This window comes from Vicugna pacos, chromosome 4 (genome assembly GCF_048564905.1).
Source record: "Vicugna pacos chromosome 4, VicPac4, whole genome shotgun sequence".
Lineage (NCBI taxonomy): Eukaryota > Metazoa > Chordata > Mammalia > Artiodactyla > Camelidae > Vicugna > Vicugna pacos.
In genome coordinates, this window is record NC_132990.1 from 24,942,578 (window position 1) to 24,958,927 (window position 16,350).

Genomic DNA, 16,350 nt, shown 5'->3' on the forward strand with positions numbered 1-16,350 from the left:
TCTTACAAGTTCCTAAGTGATTCTGGTGCTGTTGATGTGGGAACCACACTTTAGTTACTACTGATACAGGACTTAAAGGCTGTAAGGTGTTTGCAATTCAGAAACCAGGACACAACACGTTTTAAAATATCTAGCAATACAGGGTAACATAAGGGTCCAAAATAAGCTCCAATGTGTGTGATCTTAGTGCAGTGGTGAGAGAGAACTCCGGGACAGCAGGATTTGAGCTGATTTCCAAGTCCAGATAGAATTAAGAGGAAGATGAAAGACATTCTAGGATGGGGAGAAGAACCAAGTTAGTTAGAGATAAGACTGGAGAGGAGGTAGAGACCAGTTTGTGAAGAGCTTTCAATGCCATTCTGTAAGGCGTTCAGATGTCATGCAGCAGGTAATATTCTTTCCATCCACATATCTGTCACTCCTCCTGTGGCATGCAGGCATGAAGCTCCACAATACTGCAAACATTTTAACCTTCCCAAAGTTCTGTTCAGCTGAAGTGAGGGGGCACAGGGGAGGTTTTAGTATGTCTCTGGTGTTTGATGACGATAGGAATTTAGATTGGGAGGTGAATTATTTCAGTGTTGAGTCAATTTTTTTTTTCCTAGGTTGCAAGGATGAGAAAGCCAGCAACTTTTGGATGTCATCTGAAACACTAAGTAAAGCTTGTTTCTGTGTGAACGTTGGTTGCCAGCAGGAACAGGAAAAACCTTGGATGTCTTGGGCAACTTTGTCTCTTGTCACATGGAGGGTCTGAAGAGGGCAAGATTATTCACTAGTTTCGAGTCTTTCAGGTGCACGATAGGGATCACCTGAGATCTTGTTAAAATGCAAATACTGATTCAGGAAGCCTGAGATGGTGCATTCCTAACAAGTTCCGGGAGGATGCTGATGCAGGGGACTGCGATTTGAAGCAAGGTACCAGGGGACATCCAGTTAGGGGTAGAGAGGCCCATGAGGCCTCTCTCCGGAAAGGAGGCGGATAAAGGCAATCCTTCAAGGAAGGCCCCTCTCCAGTCCCCTCGACAGGGAGGACAATGGTGTGGAGGAGGAGGGGGCCCCGGGCAGAGTTGGGAAGGAGGCAGCAGCTGGGGGCGGCGGCGCCGAGGTGCGTCAGGTACGAGTGTTCGGGCGATGGCGCTCCGGCAGGGCACGCGGTCTGGGGGCCGCGGCGCGATTTCTGGTCTTTCGGCCCTCGGCGGCTCCCATCGCCGCCCCGGGGCGCCGAGCGGAGGCGGCGGCGGCAGTTAGGCGCCCACCGTGCGGGCGGACTGGCACCTAACCCGCCAGCTCCGGCGCTCCGGCTCCCGGAAGCGGAAGGGGAACGCGGCCCGGCCTGGGCGGCGGCGGCGGCGGCGGCGGCGGGACTGGCGGAGGCGGAGGGGAAGAGCCGCTGGCGGCCGCGGGAGCAGCGGCGGCGAGAGGCGAGGTCCCGGCCCCGGTGAGTGTGTGCCGGCGGGGAACGTTCGCCACGGCCGGCCCCGGCGCCCGCCCGGGGCTGCGCCCTGCCCCGCGCCCGGTCCCCCGCGCGCCCCTGCCCGCGCCCCCGCTCAGAGCCCCGTGTCTTCTCCGTGCCCTGCTCGCCCCGGGCCTGGCCTGTCTCCCAGCATCTTCAGCCAGAGCTGCGGCCGCCCGCCATCTGCCCCTCCCATAACTGGTGGTGGGCGGGTTGCTGCGCTAGTTGAGGCGTTTTGGAGTAGTGGGGTGGTTTTTTGTTTGTTTTGTTTTTTTAAAAATATCTGTCCTGAGTTTCTCGCTTCTGAACCACAGTTTCCTTCTCCGTATCCCTGCCCGGAGACCTGCGTAGGGATCTGGGATTTATCCTTGCCATCCTAGCCTTTCATTCATTTCCAGATCGCTGGTGTGAGGCTGCAGAGGACCAGCAGGAGGAGAAATAGCTCCTTTACTGACCTTCTGCCTCCCTCCCCCAAACCTAAGAGTGGCTTTGAGAAAATGGCTGTGGATGGTAGCAGTTTGCACTTGTTACCATTCACTGTAATAGGCCGTTGGATTTTAACTGAAGAGTCCATTTAAAGTTGTGGTCTTTCTCAAGCTGTATTTGGGTCACATTTTAAGATCCCTTGTGGGTCAGTGGAGGATGTCAGTATCTCTAGGGCTAAGAGAACCTGACCGGTTATTACTTGAAAATATGCAATATAGCAGTCTATAAAAGTACAAGAGGAAAAAAGTCAAGGTCGTTGTGGGCAAGTCATAAATCATAGTGTAAAGTTACAGCCTAAAATAAAGATGGACTAAGGATAATTAAGCGGGCAGGTTAAGAAGATGTGTCAAATGGATACGAGGCGTAGTATGCTAATAGGTGTACTTTAAAAATTCACTACCTTCCTTGTGGTAAAAAGTAATAATTATTATCATCTGGTGATTGCTAAGGATGTGCTGTTTCTGGACTAAAAGGCTTTTGGTGTAATATCTTGTTAAATCCTTCCAACTCTTTAGATTTTAAAGATAAAATCCAGAGAGGTGCTTTATTTTGCCTTTGGTGTGTTATGTCTTAATGGCAAAAAGATTTTTGAAGAAGCGATAAGGAAGGAAATCAATTGGAAAGAAAGAACCAAATGAGTCGGTGTTGTGGAAAGAAAAACTAGGTGTTATTCCTTTGCTGTCACAATCTAGCTGTGGGGTCATGGGTGGATCAGAGGCAGTTTTCTCATCTATACAACCAGGAAGTGAGGCTGAATTCCTTAAGGCTTATTTTAGCTTTCCCATGCTTACTTGGCATATGCTATGCTTGTAAATAATTTAAGATCCTTTAACATGTTAAAGGTATATTTAAAACATTCACCTGAAGAACTGTTAGTAAAATTATATCAAAATATAACTTAAAAAGGTATGATTCCATACTTTTAGAGTAGTTTTTGGTGTAGTACTATTCTGAAATTCCTCATTTTGGAGGTAAAACAAAAGAATTATATTAAGTCCCTTCAAGCTCTTGTGATTTCTGTTAAATTTAACGTACTTTAGAAGTAGTAGTTGGAATAAATGAACTAGAGTATATTTTAAATAAAATGATAACTGTATCACTTTGCCTGTCTCTGGGCTGTTTTACTTAGTAAGAGAAATTTAAGCATTTTAAAATGCAAACATGTAACCGTCAGTTTAATAGATAAGTTCTAAAGAAGTAATCAGTGAATTACAAAAATTTTTACTACTTATTTACCCACTGCCTGATTGCTCTAATACATAAGGACTAATTCAGATCCCCTGGAAAAGCACATGGATGAAATAAAGTCATGTATTAGTAAAGAAATGAATTGAGAAGCCTAGTAATGTCTCCACAGAGCTTTCATTTCCGGAATTGTAATTGAGTCCATAAACCCCAGTGTGGAGGGCTGCATAGTAGTGATGTCAGTACTACCAAGCGCAACAGAGAAGGCAGAGGAAAAGCTGTTTGTATTTACCAGAAGGTTGTTCCATAAGCTCAGTTTTACTTTTATATTAAGGAATGAAGGCATTTTATATGGCTTTAGTAACACATAGGACTCAGATTCAACTTGTCAAATACACTAAATATAAATGGCATTTTAGCAACTAGAAGAATCATCAGTGCATTGACACCTTTAATTAAAGCTGAAAATGTTTGAATATTTTTTATTTGAATCAGTAAAATACATAGGTGAAAAACAAGGGGAAAAAAAAAAAAGAAGAACACCAGTGTTTCATATTGGTTAAGAATCCTTGGTAAGTTGAGTTAACTTAGTTTATAAAGCATATCTTTGTAGACGTGAAGCAGCACTGCTCTCATTAGTACCTTAGCAAAAATACCTCAATGTGGAGGTAGTCTATGCACTTATTTCCCTGTTTTGAGGTACCCTGGGGCAAAATGTGACATTTTCTTTCTTTCATTCCATTCCTTTTCTTTTCTTTTTTTCTTGTCAGTTTACAGTGTTGTGAAATGTGACATTTTCAAAGTTTGTCTTCTGCCTTTTAGGCCCCCTCTTTCTATGTGCTTTTCCTCTCTGGTAGATTGACTATCCATTTAAGAGGCTGAATGGGTATCTGCTCTCTTCATCTGTCTGTTGCTGCCACTTCCACAAAAAGGCAGGTTAGGTAAAAATTAGTTTTTTACCACTCACTGATTCATTTAAATTTTAACTTAACATGCTCCAGTGTGATCTCAGCCAGCCTTCTGATTTTAAGCCTTTTATCTGTAATTATGGAATCGAATAGCTTTTTGTACCTGCTGCAGGATTTTCAGCTTCAGCAAGCAAGGAGAGATTTTTTCCTTTTAGTATTATTGTTTTAAAATCATGTCTGCTTTGGTAAATCCTTGTGTGAAGGAAATCTAATTTAGCCCCCTTCCTTTTTCTCCTTATGTCTGTTCTTGATGCAGTGGGTACTAGAGGTAAGTGGCTGGCTTCCCTTCCCTGATGGAGTAACATGCCTGGTTCACGCCCAGGAAATGCCAGAGCCGCATTTCTGGCCCTTACTGTATCTGAGGGTTTTTCCTTGTGCTGTCTTTGGAGCAGAGGTTACCTGTGCCTTCTGTCCCTGCCCTCTGTTTAACTCCAGTTCTTCTCTTGCTTGCCCTGTCCCTTTCCCCACGTTCATACCTTCCTAAATGAAGAGTCCCACATAGACATTTTGCACTGACTGAAACAGAATTTGGTAGTCTTTAATTCGTATCATCCCACACCTTCCGGATTATTTCTGCTTTTTGTTAGGAGATTCTGTTGAAGTGGGTCACTGTAGTGCAGTACTTTTAATAAGGGTGTTAATTTACATTTATTTTTTTTTTTACTCATGAGGCAGATGCACAGAAGAGCAACAGCTTATGTTCAGTTCGGCCCAGAATATAGTGATTTAAAGACTTATTTTAGGAAGCAGATTATTGAAACCATTGATGATGCAAGTTTGCTGTGCTTTGACACTTGGCCCACCCACATTTTCACAAGGTCTCCCTGAAGAGCTCAGCATTTCAGTCAGAATTCCCCACTTTAATTCTGTATTCTTCCTTTGCTTCTGAAATCAGGTCCTGATTTTCTCCCATTTTATTTCTTTTCTTTCTTTCTTTTTTTTTTTTTTAACTCATCAGTCCTTCTGCTTTTACCTGAAAACAGATTTAGTTTACAGGCTTCAGCTCAATCACATTATTTTAGATCTGATTTTTACTTTTGGTTTTCTGCTGAAGAGACCTCATGCCGACATGTGGAACTACATGCTTACAGTATGATGCTAGAGAAGAGGCTGAGTACTACCTGAGGCTTCTCATCTCTGAGGAGCACTTCTTAGACTTCAGTGTTGGAGAAAGTAGACAACTGGGTGTAGTTAAATTGTATCCCTACTTTGATGATGGCAACCCAGAAACACTGTTTCATTCTGGAGTTTGTAAAACTAGATGTAAAACTCTTAATCTTAAATTCCTCTTCCTTCTCCCTCTCCCCTCTCACCCACCTACCACTTCGCTTTAAAGTTACCATTTTTAAAAGTGTTTATCATTTATCAGGCAGTTTCTCTTATAAATATGACAGCTACCTTCTGTGTTGAGATTTTTATTACCATTTTATAGACGGTTAAACTGAAGCTTGAAGAGCTAATAAGAGGCTGCTTCATAATTTGAATGGGCTGTCCTTTAAGTGTCTGTACAGGATTAATTTCCTACTCTATTGAAATAAACCGAGTACCTCTGTAATATTTTAAAAATTGAATTACTTCATTGGCTAATTATTAAAGATGGCTATAGCCTGATATTTTAGGTAGAATTATTTGACCAGTTTTCAGAGTTGATAAAATCAGAAGTAAGATAGCTGTATAAATCTTTAAAAACATATAGTTGTAAATTTATGTTTTAAAATACATTTGAGCTGCAATTACAAGGTTTAAATTTTATATATTCATATTATATATTAACCATTTTCTTTTGACCCTGTGGAGGGATTTGTTTTGTTTTCTTTGTCCTGTAAATTGTTGATTGCGTTTTTTTTTAAGACCTATCCATGTTAAAAATACTTAATGACATTTTAGAGTTATTAAAACTTTGAGATATCCTTTGTTATTGCAAATGTTTTTGGATTTTTAAGCCTAGAGTTGGTGTTTATACCACATATGTGAGATTTGATTCCACAGTGATGGTGAGCTAGATGAAATGTTCATCTCATTTTGGATGCTATGGCTGTGATATAGCTCTAATAACTGTAAATGTTAAGTAGGATTTTTTCCCTTGATTTTAAGCCAGTGAGTGATGAGGGTTTGACTCATGGATGACTGACTTGTGTTATTACCTAATAATGTTACTGACAGACACTGTTTTGCTGCAACATTAAGAAGCCACCCTAGAGTCATAGCCTTAGCAGCATTACTGACTTTGGCCATATTTCGGAGCACTTTGTTGTACCACAATTCTGTACCATTAATTCTGTATGAGATCATTTCTAGAAGAAGTTGAATTCATTCCTTTGCCTTTGGAATTGCAGCTCCTTTACTGTGTCATTCTGTATTTTGTCTCCTAAGAAGCAAATGTGCAGCCAAGGAGACCACTTTAAATTAGCTTAGAAAGTTAGACTAGAAGCAAGTTACATTTCACAGTCTAACGATCCTGGACCATAGAAAAATTGACCCTGGGAGAAAATACTGTTTAAAAAAAGTCTATAAAGGGAATGGAAATGTAATGATAATGGTTTTTTTTTTACATCCTCAGTGTGTAATGGGTTCCTACTGCTATGGTAAGCAGTATGCTTAACAAACTCACAACTTGTCCTTTATTTCCTTTCTTGGAGAATGGTACCAGCCTTCACCTAGACCCTAAGCCAAAAACTGGGGGGGTCATCCTAGAATCCGCCCTTTGCTTCTGATTGGTCACCACGTCCTATTGGTTTTACTCATTACATTCTTTTCTGCCCTGTTTTAGCATACCTCCTGACTTAAATGTCCCTTCCTCACTCCCTCCCCTCCCCACTTCTTTAGAAGTTACTGCTTTTTGGGGTACTTACCATATGCTCTCATTTCTCACTTGGGTAACCAGTAAGCCTATCATATTTCATGTAGTCAGTCTTGAAGCCTTATCTATCCATCCAAGTCCATTCCTCAAAGTGTTGCTATTCTTTCCAAAATGCAAATTTCATCAAGGCATTTTTCTGCCTATAATCCTTCAGTGATTTCCAAACCACCATGTTAAGGGTGAAGTCCAAGCTCACTGGCATGGCTTAACAGTGCTTTCTGCTCTTAGATCACACTCTAATTGTAGGTCATGAAATCAGTTTAGTAGGCTGTGACCAGCATTATATATTTTTATTAAAGTGACATAGAATAAAATAGTACAGTATCAAAGGTTGTCACATATAGTCAGGGTAAATATCGTGCCACTAAAATTTTTCAGTTATATATTTTATGTGTATGAAGTATATAGTCACATAGCTCATATTTCTGTGTGTATGATACCAAATGTTATGAACTGTATTTCTTAGTGATGATTGTGTTCGAAAGGTTAGTTATGTTTTACTGCATTCAGTTTGCATTGACTCTAGTCGTTTCAGTTTACTCAGATTTCCTCTGCCTGCTCTTGTACCTTTGCTTTGCTCTCTTGTTCAGAAGAGTCTCCATTGTTCATCTAACTCACAGGTTTCACTCTCTCCAGAAATCTTTTCCTGATGTCAACTTACCATAAGAAATACCTTTTATACTGCAGCCTAGCACACACATAAATATTCATGTAACTGAAAAAAGTTCCATGATCCAATACCCTTCCTAAATGAGATACATTCTTGCCCCCTTGCCCTCTGTTGTATCTTCTCATACATGTATTGACCTTGTCTATTTACTAGTTTGTCTCCATTGAGGATAGTCTCTGTATTTTTTTTTTTTTTTAGTCTATACCCAGTGCCAAGGCATAGTATATAGTCAATAGGTAATGATTAAATTAGTGAAGTATGAATTATGTTTTCTAGAACTTTTTACAGTATTCTTTGTCTGAACAGGAGAAACTAACTTTTACGGTTGATTCTCTTAATGGTTTCGTTATAGGAGGATACCATTTTTCCTTAAAACATTTAAACTAAAATGTGCTTCTGTTTTAGACTCTTATTTTATGTTTATCAGTTGTGATTAGAGAGGCCTAGCCTAAGATCTTGAAAGATAACAGATTGCATTTTGTCACATCGGTAACCTCAGAATCTCTTGTTATTTTGTGATTGTGGTTAGGAAGTTTGATGAAGCCCAAATGCTGGACACAATGCTAATTTGAATTTATGAGATGTGAGTGGTTTCAAAAGAGAGAACTTTCGTGGTTAATGGTAATCAAATAAAGATTTGAGGGGCTTGATTGGATACAAAATCAACAGAATTAAGTGGAGTTGAATCATCTTATTTCTAAATTTAAACTTTTGTAATTGACATTTTTACAGTTAGCATATTTAGCTGCTTTTAATTTTTATCTTTGTTGTGAGATCATTATTTGTTAAACCATTAATAGATTCTCATGGATAACTGTTATTGAGGAGAAATCCATTTGTTGGGATGTAATAAAAAAAAATGAATCAAGATAAAACCTCTAGATGCAAGTACCAGAAAAATTACCGCACACCTCAGTGAAATTTCAAGTGGTAAGTGCGTTTGATTTTAATGGGAATATATTTCTCAATCATGTTGCATAGTAGCCTTGAAGTGTTATGTTTAGATGAATTTAACAAGTTTTTATTTGCAAAAATTATGTTACTTTATGTAAAATGTTTCATATTAAATTTTATCTACACATTTTCTTAAATAAGACTTTTTCCGTAGAGAAAAATAATCTGTAAGTAATACAAGCTTAAGAAGCATCTTTCTGAATTAGAAATCTTATTTGCTTCTGTGCTGCATTTTCAAAGATACTAATTTAAAAAGCATTTCATATAGAGATAATACATAGCGATAAAGACAGTGATAAAGAGACTTTGTTAGGTTGTAATGTTGAATCATACCCCTTTGGCTATCTTTATTTTTCAGTTGGTTTAGAAGAGTTCAGAAGTATGTATGTTTACTAATAAACTTAGAAGAACACCTAAGTGTGTGTGTGTGTGTTTGTGTGTGTGTGTGTGTGTGTGTGTATGTATGTACATGTATAGTGACTGCATTCCTTCTCACTATTTCCTTCCTCAGCTCAGTGATAACCATTGTTAGCAGTTTGGTAGGTGTGTTTTCTTCCACACATACAGAAATTACTTATACATTATATGTTTTCTAACAAAAGAAGAATCATGTTATATAAACTTTTCTATAACTTACCTTCCCCCTCCAACATTTAATTATGAAAAATTTTAAACAGAGAGTTGAAAGAATTTTATAGTGTAACATCTGAGTACTGACCATCTAGATTCTACAACTGATAGTTTACTGAACTATGTCATAGAGTTGTCCATCTCTGTCTGCCCATCATTCCACTTTTTTTTCTTTTGGATCCATTTCCAAGTAAATTGCAGACATCAGTATACTTGCCCCTCCCCCAATATTTCAATAAACATATCATTAACTAGAGTTCAATTTTGGTTTACAGGGTTTTTTAAAGGTAAATTTATATACCATGAAATGTATTGGTCTTAAGTGTACATTTGCTGAGTTTCAGCAAATTTGTGACCTGTGTATCTCAAACTCATATCAAGATAGAGATCTTTATCAGTATCCCAGAAAGTTCCCTTATGCCTTTTCCTAGTCTGTCTTTATCCTCCCCTTCAGGAAACTACTATTAAGGTATTTCCCCCCACCATAGATTTTGCCTATGTAACTTGCTTCTTTTCACTCAGCCATATGCAAATGTAGAGCTCCTCCTTTTTTTTTACTCTCTCTTTTTTTCCTTTAAAAATTTTGGTAGCTTAGAAATGGTCTATACTATGGATGTATTATAATTTGCTGTATATGCTCATTCCCCTCCCTCTCCTGGGCATTTAGGTTGTGTTTATTTTTGTGATCACAAAAAGCTCTGTATTGGACATCCTTGTATGTATGTATACCTATACACCCTAATGAATACTTTTGCAGATGTTATTAGAAATAAAACTGCTGGGTCAAAGAATTTGACATTATAATAGATACTGCCAAATTATCCTCCAGAGATGATTGTATCAGTTTACATGCGTATCAGTAATGGATGAGGGTGTCCTTCTTTTTAATGCCCTCTGAACACTGGGTATCATCTGTCTTTCTAAAATTTTGTCAATACAAAGGATGAAAAATATATCTAGTTATTTCACATTTTCCTAATCAGTAATGATTAACCATTGGATTTTTTTTCTTTTGTAAATTGCCTCTTTATGTGTTTACTTGGTATGCCTCTTACTAGTCTTACTCTAGTCAATTTTTTCCAGAGGTGCTTTGTCTTTTAATTAAAAAAATTTTTTTTAATTTATTAATTTTGTTTTTGTTTTTGGAGGGGATGTAATTTTATTTGTTTATTAATTTTTAGTGAAGGTACTGGGGATTGAACCCAGGACCTCGTGCATGCTAAGCATGTGCTCTACAACTTAAGCTATACCCCTCTGTCTTTTAATTTCATTTCTAGTGTGTTTTAGCTTCAGGAGTTTTAATTTTTATATGGTCAGATATGGCTTATGGGTCTTGTTTGTGAAGGTCTTCCTCATTCCAAGATTATGAAATCACTTGCTATTTTCTTCTACTAGTTTTGCTTTTTATTTGGAATTTAGAAGAGAAAGAGAAAGCGCTGTGAACTAAGGTGCCAGGAAAAATTTCATATAGAGTGTGGATTCAGATTGACCTTGAAGTTTGAGTTGAATTTAAACAGAGTAAGGCAAAATGGTAGAGACATTTCAGATAGAAGGAGTGGGAGAGGAAATATAATTTTCATATTCATGGAACAGTAGTTAAGACCACTGGCTGACGTAGTGAGCATATAAAACTATAAGTTTAGAGATAATCATTTGGCTAGATATCTTGTAAATTATTTTGGCTAACTTTTATCATTTTCTAAAATCTGCATTCTGGTGTTAAAGTTTTCTGTCACTTTCTTTTCGTAGTGACTCCAGTATTCTTCCTGAGGAAAATATGTGGGGAAATTTAGTTGCCTGAAAAGGCAAGAAAGGAAAGGCAGTTTCCTACCAGAGTAGTTTATATGTTGCAGATATTTTTATAGTTCAGTTTATTAGAGATGAGTTATAATTTCTTTAAAATAAAAGTTGTGCTGTAGTAATTTACACCATTAATGAAATTAGTCACAGCACTCAAGTGTAGCTAGCAGATAGCAACCTTAAAAAATGCTGAAGTACCAGTGTGTCCACTAGTTACATCAAAGGTTGAGTTATGAGCTCACCATTTAATATACAAATTAATATGTTGGATTCTCTAGCTGATGAGAGTATTTACGGATGCCACCCTTAGGACCGGGTAGCAGCATTGTGTTCAGTTTGCTTGTTGCTCAGGATTTGTAATAGTTTCTGTTCAGCCATGAGCCACGCCTGGTAGATATTAACTGAGTGGAACGATCCTGCAACTTACCAGTTACATGTTCCTGGTTGTAATCTGAGTTGGAGCTCTCAGAAGGCTACTGTTTTCTTCTCTACAGTCCAGTTTTAAGGATTATGTGGTACTAATTTTCAGTAATCAGGTATTTAAAAAAGTATTCAGTGTCTTATTTGTTCATTGTTTTATTTTCCTATCTTTTGCTCACTTTTCCTTGTTCTTTTAGAGCTTGTTGTCTGTGTGTGTTTACATCCAGGAAAAACAGACACCATACTTTATATTAATAGTTTCTGTTATAAGGATTCTCTAGTAGTGATAAGAAAAATTTGTTATTCTCTGGTAGAGGAGAATAAAAATAGAGTTCAAAAAGATGAATGAGTGTTTGATAATTTTGCTACTTGTTTTGCTGGCTTGTGTGCTTTTTTGTTTCTAATATTAATAAATTTAGGAATAAGTAGTGAAATTACTCTGTTCTCTACAATTATTAGAATTCATCATCTGCTTTTTACAGTCCTGAGTGGAACTGAAACATTAAAATGAAGAAGGTGTATGAAGTTGTACTGAACAAGCTGAGAGACAGAGCCTTCTGTCATTTCTTTTGGCACTTGATGGTTGGCAAGACTGTGAAAATAAAGTTTTTTTCAGTGTTTCTCTTTTTAGCCATGTTGATAGCTTATCATTTGTGTTTGAGCTTCTGTAGTTTTTAAAGTAATGATACCTAGCAAATTAAATAGCATGCTTTTTTCTCTGTGACTTTTCTCACTTTAATAATACTGATGGATCTTTTAATTTTCTAGTTAAAAGATAATGAAGTTCAGCTTTCACTTTTTTAAGGCCTGGGCATTTTTTTCTGTTTTAAAATTCATACGTAAGTACTAATTTAGACCATATCTGATTTAAACAGTTGAGTGATGCTGCATTTGAGTTCTTGGCTTTTTTCCTGCTGTCTCACTATTTCCAGGTTCCAAGGATAATAGAATAGGGATATTCTTTAAAGCTAAGCAATCCTTAATCTTTTTTTCTTTGTTCTGGTAGCTTTGTAGTTTAAAGAGCATTGGCAAGGCCTGTAAGGAATGCTACCCTGAGTCTCTTCAACTGATGGTAAATTACTCCTAGAATGAAGTAGTCTGATATATAAGTTGGAAATCTGGGAATCTTTCTCTGTGACTCCTAATATCCAATCAGTTAGTGAAACTTACAGGTTTGATTCTATTTCTTCAGTTAATCTCTTCTCCAAAACTAAGTTTGGCTTTTGTCTTCTCTTAGCCTAAACAATCTTTACTTTTATCCTCCACACAAGAGCTTCAATATTTATTTAAAAGTATAAGTCTCATTATGTTAACCCCTTGCCTTGGTAACTTTCTAATGCCTAAGAATGAAGTCTTAGCATTCTAACTAGCGTGGCATCTTTGTGTCCTTCATGTGCCCCTTATTTCTTACCACTCACTCTCCACTGAAAGCTTTACAATTTATGATGGCAGTTTATAATACCTCCTACAATTTTTCCTCTTGTATACCTCCTGCTCTTCTGTTTGCAGTGTCGTCAATTTTCTTTGCTTGGATAACCTTTACTAGTCTTTTAAGACTGAACTCAGTTCTCTCCCCTACAGGAAGTCTTACCCTGATTTAATTAGCCCCATCTTTCTGTGTATATATAATAAGATCTTGTCGATATCGCTGGAATGTATTATATCATTTTGAACCCGTTTATGACTCTTTTCCCCCATTATTCCTTTAAGCAAAGACCAGGTCTTATTCATCATTGCATCTGTAGTGTCTAGCAAGTGACTGGTATGTAGTAGAGGCTCAATGAGTGTTTGTTGAACTGAGTTCAACTCATTGCTGTAACATTGAAGTCTTAGTAAATCTCCTGAATCAGTGGTTCCTAGATGCCAGTCAGCAATATCAGAGACACCTGGGATGCATTTTAGACCATTTTTTTGATTTTTGAGCATTACTCCATAAAGAATTATGATTCAGTAGCTCTGGAGTGGGGCCTGGGAATAAGTATTTTTCAAAAGCTCCTCAGTTGATTCTAGATTGCTTACAGGTTTGAGAAACATTGTGAAGTTTAGAATTGTATTGTTCCATTGTATTTTATGTAAATGTTGTCCCCTAGATCTTGTATAGTAAATTTATTATTTAAGCTTTATATTTGCAAAAGTAAGGATATATTTCATAAGTCACTTTTTTTGTACCATATGTAGAAGTATCTTAAGTGTCTCATTAGGAGACCTGTTAGTATTTTGTTAACACTCAACTGAAAAAAAGCCCCATTTAAACAGGAGTCTTCTCGAATTGATAGTAATATTAATTGGGCTTCATCCTGTGAATTTAAATATTTTTGACAATTTGTAATTTTCACTTTTTGTTATAATTTTTCACAATGATTTTTAAGCATTTTATTGTGGTTTTAAATTTAAATTGCATCAATTTTACTTGTATAGCTCAGTGAGTTTTTACATGTGTATATTTCTGTAAAGCACCACACAGGTCAACATATAGAATCTTTCTAGCTCCTCAGAGTTTTCTTCCTTGTTCCTTTCCAGTTAATCAACACACCTCCCACCACAAGACGACCACTATTTTGACTTGTATGACCATCAGTTAGTTTTATGTACAAAATTTTGTAGTAGTTTTAATCATATCTTTGGGTGGATATGTGCACTCATTTCTCTTGGGTTTATGCATGGAGTTGCTGAGTTAAGGACAGACTTGTGTTTAACTTCAGAAAATAATGCCAGTTTACACTGTATGATGGCAATTCCTATTGAAAATTTAAATTATTTGAAGCTTATGGTGAAATTTGAGTATCTGGAAACTTCTCTTTGTTTTCCATAGTGTTTTATTTTGTCAAAAATATATCTACAAAGAAAACTCAGTAAGTGTTATTTTATAGTTTCCAGTGACATAGTTTTGTTTTTGTCAAATAATTTTTTCTATGTAAGTAATGCTTTCTTTTTCCCTCTTCTTAGGATCATCTTCCCTTGTGGGTTGGCAGGCAGTCAGAGGACTGCAAGATGGGTCTTCGGATTCACTTTGTTGTTGACCCACATGGTTGGTGCTGCATGGGTTTGATTGTTTTTGTCTGGTTATACAATTTTTTTTTAATTCCCAAAATTATCCTCTTTCCTCACTATGAAGAAGGACATATTCCGGGTGTATTAATAATAAGTAAGTTTCTAGATCTTTATTTCTTTATATAGTCAAATATTTTTCTCATTGTGAATACTTTTGGAGTATAGTACCACTATGATAACCTTCCTTTTAATATTATTCAAAGCTATTAATATGAAACTATTTACTACACTATGGATGATTTTTTTAAAAGAATGGCCTTTATATCTTTTTCAGAGTTAAATAAACGTGATATCTCCACATCTAACTCTATGAATTATATAGACCATTTTGTTTAAAAAAGAGACTGACAAAGTGGAACTAATTTGTGTCTGTGTATTTTTAATATTTCTGATACACACTTATTGCAAATGTGGAAGAAGTTTCAAGAATGAAGATGATATGCATTATTGAGAGATGAAAATTTCATGATACAAAAATTAGTATGATGTTGCTTATGATAACACTTTGAATTTCTGGATAATTATTTTCCGCTACAGTTCATTGGTGATGTCTTGCTTATGATTAAAAGAAAAAGACTGGATGATATGTTTTGCATGTACATGGCATTTACAGTTTTCATGTGTATTATGTCATTTTCACCTCACAAGAGCTGTGGAAAATATAATTTCTGTTTTATAAATGGTAAAACTCACCACTACCATGCAGTCAGTCCTAGAGTTAGCACTTGAATTGTTTCGTAGTACAGGTGCAGTGCTTCTTTATCCTCCCAACAAAATGCTTATTACTTTCTCATTTAAAAGGTAGAATTATGATGAATGAATTTATTTTCCCTTACTGTTATTTTTCTAGTTATTCATTTTAATACTCAAACATTTCTAGATTTTTTATTTTTTTTATTTTTAAAATTTTATTTATTATTACTATTTTTAACTGAAGGACAATCAGTTACAATGTGTCAGTTTTGGTGTACAACACAATGTCCCAGTCATGCACATACATACATACATATATTCATTTTCATAAAAGGTTATTATGAGATATTGAATATAGTTCCCTGTGCTATACAGAAGAAATTTGTCTTTTTTAATCTATTTTTACATATAGTAGCTAGATTTTTTATTTTCAAATTAAATATCTTAGGATCTGTTGAAAAGAGCAATTGAACCTCACTAACTCAAAATGATTTTGAAGCTGGTGAGTTAGGCTTCATGGAAACGTTTAATTGTAGAATAGTTTTAAAAATGTTACTTTGATTCTTTCAGATATAGTACATGTAATAATTAAAAGGGAACCATTTAATTTATACCATATTGATCGGGAATTTCTGTTAATAAAAAATCTAATTTATTGCAGGTTTATCAGTTATTATCATACAAAATGATACTTAAAATTAGTACATTTAAGAAAGCCCTCTTAGCAGTATTAATCATTTAATTTTTCCATCTTATCTGTTGAAAATTATCCTAGTAATGTTAATTCAAATACACATTTAAGCTTTAAATATGCTTGTTGAAAAATGTTTTGAAGAGTAAATACTGATTTTATTAATTTATTTATTTCAAAGTATTCTATGGCATTGCCATATTTTGTCTGGTTGCCTTAGTGAGGGCCTCAATAACTGATCCAGGAAGACTTCCTGAGAACCCAAAGATCCCACACGGAGGTATGGTACTCTTTAGATTTATCAGTTTCACTATGCCAGTATTATCACCTTTATTAATGTATTTTATTGCCTTTGGTATACTACCTACTTATGTCATCTAACACCACTTTAAAGTCTTTTATCAAATGTTTTCTTTCCAGATTTCTCTGTTGAAAATCACGCGTCCCCTGCTCTCTGACTTTCCTTTTCAGTTTACTTATTTATTTATT

At 36.4% G+C, this 16,350-nt stretch overlaps 1 protein-coding gene across 4 annotated transcripts in view; it reads left to right on the forward strand.

Annotated features, from left to right (window-relative positions):
• The first annotated feature begins 898 nt into the window (after nucleotides 1-898).
• The window catches only part of ZDHHC21 (zDHHC palmitoyltransferase 21), a 69,022-nt gene continuing 53,570 nt past the window's right edge, over nucleotides 899-16,350 (forward strand). Inside the window, exons 1-4 of one of the 4 annotated variants that reach the window (XM_072959417.1) lie at nucleotides 899-915; nucleotides 8,423-8,552; nucleotides 14,373-14,571; nucleotides 16,043-16,141. In XM_072959417.1, the coding sequence (XP_072815518.1) occupies nucleotides 8,505-8,552; nucleotides 14,373-14,571; nucleotides 16,043-16,141 (346 nt within the window). In that variant the 5' untranslated portion in view covers nucleotides 899-915; nucleotides 8,423-8,504. Of the gene's footprint in view, nucleotides 916-1,065; nucleotides 1,439-8,422; nucleotides 8,553-11,324; nucleotides 11,543-14,372; nucleotides 14,572-16,042; nucleotides 16,142-16,350 lie in introns of those variants that run through there. The other 3 variants (XM_072959416.1, XM_072959418.1, XM_006208283.4) reach the window with 3 other exon arrangements.